The following is a 15,424-nucleotide window of genomic DNA, read 5'->3' as shown; positions in this document are numbered from 1 at the left end:
AGGTACTCCATGTTTGAATCCTTCCAATCAGGTTTCTACCCTGACCAAAGTACTAAAACAACTCTTATCAAAGTCACACTTGACATCCTACATGACTGTACCAAAAGTAAACTATCTATTCTTTTCCTTCTCAATCTTTCTACAGCCCTTGACACAATGATCACACCATTCTCCTCCAATGCCTCTCAGCCATGGTCCAGCTGGTTCTTTTTTAAAATTCATTCATGAGGCGTGGGCTTCGCTGGCAGGGCCAGCATTTATTGCCTTTGAGAAGATGGTGGTGAGCTGCCTTCTTGAACCGCTGCAGTCCATATGGCATAGGTACACCCACAGTGCTGATAGGGAAGGAGTTCCAGGATTTTGATCCAGCAACAGTGAAGGAATGGCGATATATTTCTAAGTCAGGATGGTGAGTGGCTTGGAGGGAAGTTTCCAGGCAGTGGTGTTCCCATCTATCTGCTGCCCTTGTCTTTCTAGTTGGTAGTGGTCGTGGGTTTGGAAGGTACTGTCTAAGGAGCCCTGCTGATTTCCTGCAGTGCATCTTGTAGATGGTACATACTGCTGCTACTGTGTGTTGGTGGTGGAGGGAGTGAATGTTTGTGGATGTGGTGCCAATCAAGTGAGCTGCTTTGTCCTGGATGGTGTCAAGCTTCTTGTGTGGTGGGAGTTGCACACATCAGGCAAGTGGGGATTATTCCATGACACTCCTGACTTGTACCTTGTAGATGGTGGACAGGCTTTGAGGAGTCAGGAGGTGAGTTACTTGTTGCACAATTCCTAGCCTCTGACCTGCGCTTGTAGCCACAGTATTTATATGGATAGTCCAGTTCAGTTTCTGGTCGATGGTAATCCCCAGGATGTTGATAGTGGGGGATTCAGTGATGGTAATGCCATTGAACATCAAGGGCTGTTGGTTGGATTCTCTCTTGTTGGAGATCGTCATTACCTGACACTTGTGTGGCACGAATATTACTTGCTACTTGGCAGCCCAAGCCTGGATATTGTCCAGGTCTTGCTGCATTTGGACATGGACTGCCTCAGTATCTGTTGAGTCGCAAATGGTGCTGAACGTTGTGCAATCATCAGCAAACATCCCCACTTCTGACCTTATGATGGAAGGAAGGTCATTGATGAAACAGTTGAAGATGGTTGGGCCTAGGGCACAACCCTGAGGAACTCCTGCAGTGATGTCCTGAGCTGAGATGACTGACCTCCAACAACCACAATCATCTTCCTTGGAATGACTCCAACCAGCAGAGAGTTTTCACAGAATCACAGAGTGCAGAAGAAGCCCTTTGGCCCATTGAGTCTGCACTGACACGTGAGAAACACCTGACCTCCCTACTTAATCCCATTTACCAGCACTTGGCCCATAGCTTTGAATGTTATGACATGCCAAGTGCTCATCCAGGTACTTTTTAAAGGATGTGAGGCAACGAGCCTCCACCACCCTCCCAGGTGGCGCATTCCAGACCATCACCACCCTCTGGGTAAAAAAGTTTTCCTCACATCCCCCCCCCCCCCAAACCTCTTGCCCCTCACCTTGAACTTATGCCCCCTTGTGACTGACCCCTCAACTAAGGGGAGCAGCTGCTCCCTATCCACCCTGTCCATGCCCCTTATAATCTTGTACACCTCGATCAGGTCGCCCCTCAATTTTCTCTGCTCCCACGAAAACAACCCAAGTCTATCCAACCACTCTTCATAACTTAAATGTTTCATCCCAAGCAAAGTTCGGGTGAATCTCCTCTGCAACCCCTCCAGTGCAATCACATCCTTCCTATAATGTGGTAACCAGAACTGCACACAGTACTCCATTGTGGCCTCACCAAGGTTCTATAAAACACCAACATGACCTTCCTACTTTTGTAATCTATGTCTTGATTGATAAAGGCAAGTGTTCCATATGCCCTTTTCACACCCCATTAACATGCCCCTTTGCCTTTAGAGATCTATGGACACACACACCAAAGTTCCTTTGTTCCTCAGAATTTCCTAGTGTCATGCTGTTCATTGAATACTTCCTTGTCAAATTACTCCTTCCAAAGTGTATCACCTCACACTTTTCAGGGTTAAATTCCATCTGCCACTTATCTGCCCATTTGACCATCGTGTCTATATCTTCCTGTAGCCCAAGACACTCAACCTCACTGTTAACCACCCGGTCAATCTTTGTGTCATCCGCAAACTTACTAATCCTACTTACTAATCTCCCTGATTCCCATTGAGTCCAGTTTTGCTAGGGCTCTTTGATGTCACACTCGGTCAAATGCAACCTTGTTGTCAAGTGCAGTCACTCTAGCCTTACCTCAGGAGTTCTGCTCTTTTGTCCATGTTTGAACCAAGGCTGTAATGAATGGCTAGGAGCTGAGTGGCCCTCAGTGACCCATAATGTCAGTTTCTACATGTATGCTTATGAAACCCAGCTATACCTCACCAATACCTCTCGGCCCCTCCAGAGTCTGTAAGTTCTCATTCTGCTTGCCCTAGATAAACTACTGGATGAACAGAAATTTCCTCCAGTTAAATATTGAGATTACCAAAACCATTGTCTTGGGTCCCTGCTCCAAACTCTGTTCTCTAGCTACCATCTCTCCCTGGAAACACTCTAAGGCTGAACCAGACTGTTCACAAATTTGGGGTCATATTTTACCCATATTTCAGCTGCATTTCCTCAATCACTAAGACTGCCTATTTCTTTATCCGTAATATTGTCTAACTCTGTCCTTGCCTCAGCTCGTCCACTGCTGAAACCCTCATTCGATGCTTTTTCTGCCTCTAAGTTTGATTATTCCAATGCACTCCTGGCAGGCTTTCTCATACTACCCTCCGTAAACATGAGGTCATCCAAAACTCTGCTGCCTTAACTCACACCAAATCCCATTCACCTATCATCCCTGTGCTGGCTGCCCTGCACTGGCTCCCATTTATGCAACATCTCAATTATAAAATTTTCATCCTTGTTTTCAAATCCCTTCAAACCTCACTCTTCCCTATCTTTGTAACCTCCTGCAGCCCTACAATGCTCCAAGTTACTTGTGCTTTGCTAATTCTAGCCTCTTGAGCACATTCAGTTTTAATTACTGCCCCATTGGTGGCCATGCCTTCAGCTGCTTTGGTCCTAAACTCTGGAATACCCTTCCTAAAGCCCTCCAACTTACTTTCCTCTTTTAAAAATGCTCCATAAAACCGACATCTTTGATCAAGTTTTTGGTCAACTGCCTTAATGTTTCCTTATGTGGCTCAGTGCCACATTTTGTTTTATGATCTTCCTGTGAAGTGCTTCAGGACATTTTATTATGTTAAAGATGCTATATAAATGCAGGCTGTCATTGTGGATGTAAAATTAATCAGTGTAGTATGGACAGGGAGCAAAAGCTCACAAATATTGCTGGTGTGCAGGCTATGATAACTACAGTAATGTGTAAATAATCAATCTGAGTACGTATTTACTAGTTACAATGTGTTGACAACCTTGTGGTATTTTTATTTTTAGTGCTTGGCCAGCCCCCTGTGGTGAGTCCTCTGATTTACATGGGTGGAATTGCAGCGGCTGCAGCACTTGCTCTTTTCATTGGTATGACTGTGACCTTGCTTAGAAGGAAACTGAAAACAAAAGGTAAGTCACATTATCAGGAGTACAAGAGTTAAAAATTACTTTTCCATGAATTGACTTTGTGCACCCCTAGTTGGTGTTTAATCTTTTATCCTTGTCAATTATCTGCCAAAATTTGATGTACTTTTATTTACCTACTGGAGTGCCAGACAGAAAGATCACACCACAGAAAGATTGATGCAGATCTTCCAATCTCAACAGCAACGAATGCTGAGCATTTTAGCACTATTGTCGGACGCAACTTGTGTTGGAACCCCAAGCTTCTGGTTTGCCAGAAATGGCTCATTAGGAGCCCCTGCTGATGGTCCTGCTGGGACCTGTCAGCACGTAAATGTAAACTGTTTTCCCAGGTCTTGCCTACATTTTTATCTGATTTATTAGTGCTGTACTAGTAGGTGTCCAGCAGGACTTTCCAAATTGGGTTGTGACTTTCAGTAGGGTCGTGAAGCGAGATTTTAGGGCCTCAAGCTCAGAGGCAGCAATGGCTACTCTGAGAGCTCAGACTGAGAGCTAACAGTGATGAGGCTCTTTAAAAACGTTTTTTTTTCTAATGGCCAGAGTGACCTAATGGACAGATCTGTGAGGCCTGATTGCTGCTGCTGCAAAAAAGAAGCCAGTGAAAAGGTGTGTGTAGTTTTTAAAAAAACACCTGCAGTTTAAACACTTCAACCTCACTGCCTCTCAATCCCAGGCTCAGCAGCTGAGGGCCACCTTCTCCCAATCCTTTCCTTGCTCAGCAAATGAAGGCCACCACCATTTTCCCCCCCCACACCTCCCAACCACTCACACCCCATCTCCACCACTCCACCCACCACTATCACCTCATCCCCACCACTCACCCCAAACCCCCACTACTCAGACCCCATCCCCACCACCCCCGCCTTTCCCCGTCCACCGCTCCCTGGTCTCCCCGCCGCCGTTCCCCCACCCCACCCCCTGCCGCTCGCCCATCTCCCCCACCCCATCCCTGCCACTCCACAATTCTCGTATACCCAGAATTTTCACTTCATTGTTGCACGAAGTTGTAGCATTTAAATAGGGTAACACAGGAAAAGATTTGGGAAGCACTGGCATAGACCCTGCTAGGAAAGCAACCCTCTAAATACCATGGAGTGCCTTCGCAATGGTCACCCCTGACTCCCCACCATCACTCACTCCTGCGTCAGACTCCTGTCTAACCACCCACCCCAAACCCCTCCGGCCTGTGTAACCCCACTCCCGCATCCATGGCTCACTCTTCCCCCTCCGGCTGTCCCCTCCCAGCTGCCCTCTCGTGCCCTCATGGCTACCCCAAACCCCCACCAACCCAACCTGCTACCCTGCTCCTGCACCGCTCACTCAGCCAAACCCATTCCGCCCCCCTTTCCGCTCATGTGCATCCCACAGCCCACCCCTCACCCACACTCCTGTCACTCCCCTTCCCTCCACCCCGTCACTCCCTGCCCCCCCATCATTCTCCTCTCCCCGCCCCATCTCTCCCCCGACCACCCCCACCACTCCCATCCCCCTCCACTGCCCCATCATTCCCAACCGCCCCCATCACTCCCCCCCCGCCAACTTGCCCCCCCCTTCTCCCCACCACCCCCCCAACTCCCCTCTCCCACTACCGACCCCATCACTCGCCTCCCCTGACCCCGCCTTCAGTTCCTGACAACAAAGTGGCTTTTTTACAACTACGCTTCACTACTGGTCCTGGCGGTCACATCAACGATAGATCTGCAACCAAACCAGGACGAACTCCCTGCTGCAGCCAATTGTAAAATTGTAATTCAAAATGCAGTCAGTGGAATAATCCATACTTCGCTGCTGACAAAAAGATCAAGGCCAAAGATATTACAATTAAATAGCGCCCTGCACAACCTGAGAATGTTCTAAAATATTTCATGGCCAATAAGTACTTTTGAGTAACGTAAGGGAGCAAAGATGCCAATTTACACACAGTAATTTCAGGCATACAGCACTAAGATAAATATCCAGACAATCTGCCTAATCTTTCAATCTAGCAATTATCTTTAGTAAATTAAAATTCACATTGTATATATTATGGAATCTCTGCTGACCTTTTACTTCTCCCTAGTGCAGAGGTATGAGGCCCATTATAGTCTTCCTTCTCCTGCCTTGGCTGAAATCATTCATTGTGTTTTAATAGCTCATGTGTAAGTTTGAAAGTTTTTAAAATTAAAAGTTCCAAGGTACAAGTTTTAATGTTCCATATGCTTTCAAATGTTTTCAGAATATGATACAACACGGCTGAACTCTGACAGGTAACTTCATCTTCTTTGTATTTTCTCCTAACTTAAAAATAAATGTTTGTGCTCATCAAAGTTGGAACTTTAGCCTGAGAAATTGAATGCTTTTTTTTGTTTTGGGTTCGCAGTATCAGTGCCAAGCTCCATGGATAAGTACCGTACCGTGGCTTCAATATATAGCTCCTTTTACTGTCCTTAAAAGTGCTTTCTCCCTAGCTTTCGAAGAGCACCACATACTATACCAGTAATTCTTTGCCTATATAAACCATTCATGTAGCTTTTCTAAATAAAAATGTCATTTGGAATCATATTTGTTGATGTGATGTGATGACACAATGCCCTTTGCCAGTCAGGTTGAGGCTGCTCAAAAGCATTTCATGTATAACATGTATAGCCAGTAAAGAGGAGAATTTCATCCCATCTCTTTGTACTATGGAAGTTTTACTGCAGCTGTACAGGTCCTTGGTGACACCATATCTGGAATACTGTGTACAGTTTTGGTCGTCTTATTTGAAAAAGGACATAAATGCATTAAAAGCAATTCAGAGAAGGTTCGCTCGACTCATTCCTGGGATGAAAGGCTTATGAAGAAAGGTTGAACAGGTTGGGCCTATACCCATTGAAGTTTAGGAGAATGAGAGGTGATTTTATTGAAACATTTAAGATCCCGAGGGCACTTGACAGGGTGGATACCGGGAGGATGTTTCCTCTTGTGGGGCAGACCAGAATTAGGGGACACAGTTTAAAAATAAGAGATCTCCCTTTAAGATGAAGAAGAGAAATGATTTTTCTCTCAGAAGGATGTTAGTCTGTGAAATTTTCTCTTCCCCAGAAAGCAGTTGAGGCTGGATCATTGAATTTATTCAAGGTAGAGTTGGATAAATTTTTGGTAGACAAGGGAGTCCAGGGTTATGGGAGTGGGGGGGTGGGGGTGGCGGCAGTGGCGGTGCAGACAGGAACACGGGGCTGAGACCACAATCAGATCAGCCACAATCTTATTGAATGGTGGAGCAGGCTCCAAGGCTGAATAGCCTACTGCTGCTTCTAAATCCTATGACTGGATTCAAACACAGTCTTTGAAGTAAATAGACAGGGCACTGAGCCACCGTGCAATTCAGTCCCCAGTTTTTAACCCCTGTTTTAATTCTAGGCTGTTGTATTTATGCAGATGGCCCATTAACACCAGGCAAAGACAGAAGATGAAGTAGTAAAGTCTGCCTTTGCAGCTTCATCAGAATTTTTTTTCAATTTCAGACAGGCTGTTAATTAGGAAAGATATTAAATGGAAGACGAGCAGCTTGATGAGATGGCCTTAAATGTGGGTAGGAGAGTACGTTTGGAAGAAGTGATTTGAAGCAGGTGGCAAGGTTCTGAATTCGGAGCAGGCAGGGCAAGGGGAACGGAGTTCAGATCGAAATCACTGAGGATAATGAATTGCTCAATGCTGAGATGCTGAGGCATGGGGAAGTAGCCCTGCAAAAAACTTGGGATAAAACAGCACATCCTAGAACTGACCGTGAGCAATGCCATTAGAGATCTGCTAGCATGTATACAAACATAGACTGGAATTTATGTCTTGGGAAGTGGCGTGGCAGGCAGAAAGGATGTAAAATCAGATGGGATGGTGGGGGATCGGAGAGGGGCATCAAGCGGTATTTTACCAGCGGTAGGATAGGTGTTGGCCTCCTGATTGCCCCTCACTCCTTGCGGGGCTTGCCTGACTGATGAGGTGAGGTTGCTCCACTTACCTTCAAGTCCAGCCTCCAGTGATGCTTCTGCTCAGGGATTGATCGCAATCCGAGCAGTGTTCACTGCTCCAGGAGGTGCTGCTGGGACTGGAGAATTTCTGGCCATTTGATTGGCTGACAGCTCTTGGAAGTGGGATATCCTCATGCATTGGGTCAGAAGCCATGACCTCAGGCAATAAATTTCCTTAGCCATGCAAGTCTGTGTTGTGGCTTCCAGGGCTGGTGGAGACCGACAGGCAGGCCATCACCTCCCATGTAAAATTCAGCCCATTGTGTACATTTTGTCCATCAAATGCAAGGTATCACCAATTCTGTGTCACATCTTAGAGCATACACCTAATAATGAAAATACATGACATTTGGTCCATAAACACTTAAATTCTAAATTGAAGATGTGGAGATGGCCAAGGTCTGAGCACTTGTTCAGAAACTGAGTCCAAGTTAGTTTGGAAATGTTGCATCCTGAGGCAGACTCAATTCTAATTTTGTTTTTAAATTGTCTATGAACAACACCATGCAAGATCAATTACTATGGAATTAAACTGCTACATTTGTTCTTCCAGTACCGAAGGCACAGAAGGTACATTTGAGAACCCAGCTTATACTCCTACAGGTAAGGTTACAAATCTCACCAACATATTGTACTGTATGAGCAGAAACTATAGTTTGTAACCAATTTTAGTGGAACATTTCTGCAGGAGGATGAGTACTATTTTTGTTTTCAAAAAGATGTTGTGTGGTGTTGGAATACAGTTCCATGGGTGTTGACAGCGGTTTAGTACTTCTGTTGGGAGCCAGTGGTGCAAACAGGAGTTCTGCTGCATGCTCAAGAGGCCTTCTGGTTGGTGTCCTTCAGCAGCCATCAGGATACTCCACATGTCAAAGATCCTGCTGGATGACGATGAAAAATTATCACTCACTTATCCCAGAGTCCTTGCAGCTTTGAGGAATGTCCCAGCCTAAGTCCCACTGTCAGGTATTTTTTTTTTTTAAAGAGTGCCCTGGTGTTTGGGAATTTCGTTGTTGGACTTGGAGCATTCTGTGTTGAGAGTGCCAGGAATGTCTATCCTGCATCATTTAGAGAGGAATACTAGCTCTTGTATCTCCTCACCAGAAACAGTTGTTACTTTTTATTATTTCATAGGATGTGGGCATCAATGGCATGGCCAGCATTTGTTGCCCAACTCTAATTGCTTTTGAACTGAGTGGCTTGCTAGGCTATTTCAGAGGCCAGTTAAGAGTCAACCACATTGTTGTGGCTCTGGAGTCACAAGTATGCCAGACTGGGTAAGGATGGCAGAGTTCCACTAAGCCTCAGAAATTCAGGGGCTGTGTAGTGGGAAAGGAGACCAGGAGCGTGATTCATAGTGCAGTTGCATATGGCACTATAGAAACCACACACCCTTCTAGTGTGGTGCCGTGCATCTCCAGCCCTTCAAGTGACAGAAGCATCTGACCTGGTGCAGTTATTTTGTCAGTCAGCCCTACTGGCTGGTGTGATGCCCAACTTCAAATGTGAACCACACTAGATCAACGTACCCAGCATCTGTGCATGCCCATTAGCGCTCTCCTGTTTGCAGCACCATCGAGGTCCTCCTCTGGGTCCCCTGGAGCAAAACCCACCTGTGATCCTATCTTTCAGTGAACTGGCACACAAACCATCCTTTTCCCTAGGTGTGACTGAAGCCCACTTGTGCCTAGTGACTCATTATGTGCAGATTCCAATTCTATACTGATCTTTAAGGTATGCTCAGTGCTGGTATCTGAGCTGATGGTTGCGAATGTCAGATCAAGGGTCAGGGCTTCTTCATCAGTGATATGGCATTGCCCCTTCTCCTCCTCCTGGGGCTGCTGTGGTTAGGCAGCAGTTCCTGGGTGTCTAAAGGCAGAAAATCAAAAAAAAGGGAGGATTGGATAAGGGGAGGATGGTGGATTGGAAAGCAAGCAGTCCATGGTCACACCTCAGCAGCTTGCTCATCATGCCAGAGGGAAGGATGAGGGTGAGCTGGGAGATGAAAAGGGACATGAGGCAGGAATGTTCTCAATGAGGGCTACAAGCTCAATTGGGTAAGTGAGGTAACAATACCAAATTTAGGTGCTGCCTACCTCAGTCTCAACAGGCACAGGCAGGTCAGGAATCATGACACCCACACCAAAAAACTGCACAGACCAAATTCTAGCTCCTGATATCACTCTCTCCGCCCTTTATTCCTTGCCACACCACTTAGGAATTGAGCACCCCCAGGCAATGTGATGAAGCAGATTGGCCTGCTACTAATACATTGAAAATAATTGTCCTGCCTTGGCTCCATGGAGGTCTGGAAAAAGAAAGACTTACATTTATATAGCACTTATTTCAAAGTGCTTTAATGCCAATGAAGTACTTTTGAAGTGTAGTCACTGTAGTAATGTAGGAAACACACCAGCCAATTTGTGCAAAGCTAGTTCCCATAAACAGCAATGTAGTAATGATTAGATAATCTGTTTTTGAGATGTTGATTGAAGGGTAAATATTGGTGACATCACTGGCAGTAACTCCCTTGTTGTTCTTCAAAATAGTGCCATGGGATCCTTTCCATCCACCTAAGAGGGAAGGCAGGGCCATAGTTTAATGTCTCATCCAAATGATGGCACCTCCAACAGTGCAACATTCCCTCAGTACTGCACTGGAGTATCAGCCTTAAGTTTTGGGCTCAAGTTCTGGTGTGCAAGTTAAACCTACAATCTTCTGCTTTAGAGGTGAGAGTCCTACCAACCGAGCCACAGCTGACGCACACATTGGCTGTTCTTATTTACCATTCTGATTCCAGTAATCCAATGTCAGGATTGAGATGTATTAGTTTTGCTCTTTTAAACCCAGATAATTAAAATGAAATCAAATAATTGTTGAGAGGGGTGGAGGATATGAATGTAATTTTAAAAGGTTCTTTAGATATCTTGGATAACTTATGGAAAAATTATAGGTTTATTCATGTGTGAGCGGTCCAAGAGCTCCCTTAGGGTAGGGTAGGCCTTCAGCAAGTGTTTGATGGCTATCAGATCTGAAACTCAGTAAAATGTACATGTGTGGACAACTAATGTAGATAGCTAGTGATGATCGGCAATAGTTGAAAACCCTGCTAGCTCTCACTATCTATACTCACAGCCAGTCAACTGAAGTCACTCTTAAGCAGGGTCATTGGATAGATCAGAAACATGAATCCTTCTGATTTCTCTCCAGGGTTAAATGCATTGTCGAACTGTATGGGAAAATTGAGGACATCACTGTGTAAAGCCATCCACTCCTATTTAAGTTAATACACCATAGTCAAAACTCTTACACTTGGTAGTAGAATGGCTCCTCATTATAAGCAGGATTGACATCCTTTCTGGAAATCTCTACGATATTGGAAAGGGCTAAACAGATTAATTTCAACAAACCATCACTGGTTTCTCATATCATCCATGACAAATCAGTGATCTGATTTGCAGACAGTATCCTGGTGAAAATGAATAGGATCTGTGACCAATGTTCTGCCCTTCTGAGTCCAACAGGGTGAGAGGCCATCTTAGGAAGAGTTCAAAGCCTATCCATCAACTAATGTACAGGTGTTGGGTGGGGAGATGTCACTATTTCTTCATCCGTTACAGGGTAATGGTCAGTTCAGCAGGTGTTTGGCATATATTCTTACATTGTATATAAAACGTGCTTTTCAGATTGTTTGAGAGCAATGGAATATGAATATCCTGACTTGTAGGTATACCTTGCTGTGGGCTAGACAGGGGTGAATCTCTGAGAGTACCAGTCCCCAATGAGAGCAACAAATCAAAGGATAATTCATGAGAAATCAAGTTCTTTAGGTTTCAAACATAGAGTATAATTGTGGTAAATCTTTTTCTCTTAACAGGATCCTCATGAATAGGACAAGTGATGTCAGTACGAATGAACAAAGGAAATAGGACATTTGGCAAATGAATGGTGGTGTTCCACATCGTGCATGTACTTCACAGCTATTCTCTGCCACCTTCATTTTCTCCAAGGATATTGCCACTTTCTCCGACATCGAGGCCTGAATGAGCCAACTTCCTCCTAAATGTACTTCAGTTCTCAAAAACACCCATGGACCACCAGCCTCTTTTTCATCAATTTTCCTAATTTAACTCTGAGGCTCTGCTTTCTCCCCTGCATCTGACTGCTTTCTTTCATTTTTGTGACACCTTTTTGTGTCTCTCCATCATTCCTGCTGAAACCCTAATCTTCAACACCAATTATTCCATAACCGTCTTACTTTTATCCTCAATTAGCTACAATTCATCCATAACGATTTGCTGACATTAGCCCACATTCTTATTACTCCTATCTTTGTCACGATCTACTGGTGCTTTGTGTCCCGGGGAGCCAACTTCATTGAATTTCTCCTCTGTGATTATGGCCCTCCTTACTTGCACTTATCTCTTCCAGCAATATGTCCCTCTATCACTGAGATAAAAACAAAAAAACTGCGGATGCTGGAAATCCAAAACAAAAACCGAATTACCTGGAAAAACTTAGCAGGTCTGGCAGCATCGGCGGAGAAGAAAAGAGTTGACGTTTCGAGTCCTCATGACCCTTCGACAGAACTTGCGTTCGAGTCCAAGAAAGAGTTGAAATATAAGTTGGTTTAAGGTGTGTGTGTGGGGGGGCGGAGAGATAGAGAGAGAGGTGGAGGGGGGGGTGCGGTGTGTGGTTGTAGGGACAAACAAGCAGTGATAGAAACAGATCATCAAGAGATGTCAACGACAATAGTACAATAGAACACATAGGTGTTAAAATTAAAGTTGGTGATATTATCTAAACGAATGCGCTAATTAAGAATGGATGGTATGGCACTCAAGGTATAGCTCTAGTGGGGTTTTTTTTTTCTATCACTGCCTGTTTCTCATTGCCTGTTCCCTCTGCTTGAACAAGTGTCTAGTTCTGTCGAAGGGTCACGAGGACTCGAAACGTCAACTCTTTTCTTCTCCGCCGATGCTGCCAGACCTGCTGAGTTTTTCCAGGTAATTCGGTTTTTGTTTTGGATTTCCAGCATCTGCAGTTTTTTTGTTTTTATGTCTGCTTCTGCTTCTTCAGCCACTATCTCTCTGTCCCCTGGAACTCTATCCTTCAGCATCTAAACTGTCACCTCTCCCTACCCTCAAGAGGGAGTTACTAATGTTTATGTTTGATCATGGTTTTGCATGCCATTTTCCCTCCTGCACATTGTTCATTTCATGTCCACAACTCTGTAAAGTGGTCTGAGATGTCTTTCTCTAAGCAAAGAGCATTTAAAAATGTAATTTGTTACTGATTTCTATATGTTTGAATAGCTAACCAGGTGATTTGGGTAAGGTGCTCAAGAGTATTACTTCACTTGAGAGATTCTTCTCTTTTTAAAAAATTTTCTATTAAAGTTTGAGATGTTAAACCATTGTAACAGAAACTATGGTTTCAGGTTACCAAACAAAATGTGCACCATGATGTCTCCCATGTATATAACTACATTATTCTGTCGATCAATTAATGGTGCATTTGAGGAGCCATGTCATTCTAAATAACCAAAACAGATAACCAAACTTTTCCATTTTCATAGCTTATTCTATGAATGTTTTTCACATCACAGTAAGCAAACATTCCACTGCATAAACCTTATTTTGTTGAAGTTTTTTTTAAATGTATCATTACAACTTACCAAATCAACAGATGCATGCAAGGCAGTTACATAAATGATAAGCAGGATTCAGGCAATGCTTCAGCTATATACTCAGTTACAATCAAAACCCTTCATTATCTCAACACCTAGAGTTCAGTGATATAGTTGTACTGGTGAACAATCCATGTCCTAAGCAAAATGCAGCTTTTCCTACATTACAACAGTGAATACACTTCAAAAAAGTACTCCATTGGCTGTAAAATGCTTTGGCATGTCCTGAGCTCATAAAAAGCACTACATAATTGAAAGTCTTTCTTTTCTTCTATTGCTGAAGTATAGAACTTTAAACCATCCCAAAAAATCAGTCACAATTTGAGAGATACATCATAATGTTGAAATGGGCAATTATTTCCATTCTGATTCAGCCAAACAAAGTGTTTTGGTTATTTGCGATGTACGCTGATGTGATGTACATCTTTGGCCCAGATGTACTTCCATGTTGGGCATTGGAGTCCATTGTACATAATCAGCTCTTGTGTTATGGAAAAGCTCAGGACTGGTGGATGAGCAGAATATAAAGCATCACTGTTGTAACAGACATTGGTCATTATGCCATCGGACAATGTGACAAAGGAGAGGCCAAATGTCTGTGGAGCAAGTTTATCACGGGTGTAAAGCCAGAGAAAGAATAATAGACACCAGGGACTGATTTAAAAAAAAACAATGATTTAATGAGGGGCTTGTGATAGTTAATATGGAGTTGTCTCTACAAGGAAATTAAAAGGGAAGGATACTAAACTGATGAGCAATTGAATAAAAAAGGATTGAGATGTACTGAGATGGGAATGTGGGTAGGTAGGGCTGAGGTACTTTAAGAAATGGTGAGCTTATTAGGCATATTGGCCTTTCCTGTTTCTAAAACTCATTTTCTGATGCATCAAACTGTCCAGATGGCTTGTACACGGTAAGTGTTGGAGTGGGTTATGGGTGAGAATCTAACTGATGGTTCAGAAGTTCAGTTATCTAAGGCTCAAGGTTAGCCTCCAGCCTGAATTCCTTTCCTGCTAATTTTCTTATTTATGATATGTAGTGTCAGTTTTGTCTATGCAGTTTAGGGGGTGATGCTCAATTTTAAGTGAATTCCTAAATCAGTCATGCTATGAGTGCAAACATCGAAACTATGATCCCAGTAAGAAACATTGTGCTTTACATCTGCAAGAAAATCAATTTCTAGTTTGTATTACAGGTGACAAAATAACAAGTTAGTTATGACTTTTGTTACGTGGAGTTATTTATGGTAGCACATTTACTTATGATTGAGTTTTCAATGAAAATATAAAGTATTGTGTTTTTTGCCCAAAACTGTCACTAGAGTGTCATACCTGTGAAAGTATGAATCTAATTTTCTGCTGCTCTTTTCTCCATAGAACTGCTTTTTAAATAAATGATAAATTACTGGAGTAGATAGTCTTCTCATCTCTTGCTCCACAGGCAGAAAGCGGAAGGGGTTTTCCTGTTTAAGATCCTAACAAGTGCAGCATGTGGGAAGTGCACTGTATCTGCAGAAGGATCAAATAATTTTCCTAATCTGGGCACACTGTTGACACTTCTGATCATCGACTTTGGGGTCTTCTAGTTGCCCCAAGGTCCAGAGATCATCCCGGGGAAGGACGTTAACTTTAAAAATATTTCTTGATGGTTCCTCTTTGATCTTTGGGAAGCTCCTGGAATCCTCTACACTCTTCATCCCACAGGGATCTTGGCACAAACCCTATCACCAGCTTTCTTCAGGATTCCTTCTGCTAAGATGCCTAATATTTGCAGGATTAAATGTAGGAGGCTGTGAATGCTCCCTCCCAACTCATTTTTATGTTTACACGAGTACTGCATAAAAGCCTATGAACAATGCAATGGGGGCAGATAACCTGATGTATTGGGTTTCTGCCCATTTCCCTCCAAGTGTCTGGGAATTCAGTGTTCTCCAAGCAAAATGAGGAAGAAAATCCACCCTACTGGACCAAATATAAAGTATTGTGTTCTTTTTCCAGAAAAATCATTCTACACACTGTCACTGGAGTGTCATACCTGTGAAAGTTTGATTCTAATTTCTACTAATCTTTGCTTCATGCAATTGCTTTTTAAATAAATTATAACATTACTGGA

General features: G+C 43.6%; 1 protein-coding gene across 3 annotated transcripts in view; it reads left to right on the top strand.

Annotated features, from left to right (window-relative positions):
* The window catches only part of LOC121288893 (P-selectin-like), a 72,464-nt gene extending 57,040 nt beyond the window's left edge, over positions 1 to 15,424 (top strand). The window contains exons 16-20 of one of the 3 annotated variants that reach the window (XM_041207723.1): positions 3,497 to 3,619; positions 5,850 to 5,880; positions 8,177 to 8,226; positions 11,501 to 11,525; positions 14,757 to 15,424. In XM_041207723.1, coding sequence (XP_041063657.1) covers positions 3,497 to 3,619; positions 5,850 to 5,880; positions 8,177 to 8,226; positions 11,501 to 11,511 — 215 coding nt within the window. In that variant the 3' untranslated portion in view covers positions 11,512 to 11,525; positions 14,757 to 15,424. Of the gene's footprint in view, positions 1 to 3,496; positions 3,620 to 5,849; positions 5,881 to 8,176; positions 8,227 to 11,500; positions 12,099 to 14,752 lie in introns of those variants that run through there. The other 2 variants (XM_041207724.1, XM_041207725.1) reach the window with 2 other exon arrangements.

Source organism: Carcharodon carcharias, chromosome 16 (genome assembly GCF_017639515.1).
Source record: "Carcharodon carcharias isolate sCarCar2 chromosome 16, sCarCar2.pri, whole genome shotgun sequence".
NCBI classification, from domain to species: Eukaryota; Metazoa; Chordata; class Chondrichthyes; order Lamniformes; family Lamnidae; genus Carcharodon; species Carcharodon carcharias.
Note: the sequence above shows the minus strand (reverse complement) of the source record. Positions and strands in the feature narration are given on the sequence as shown.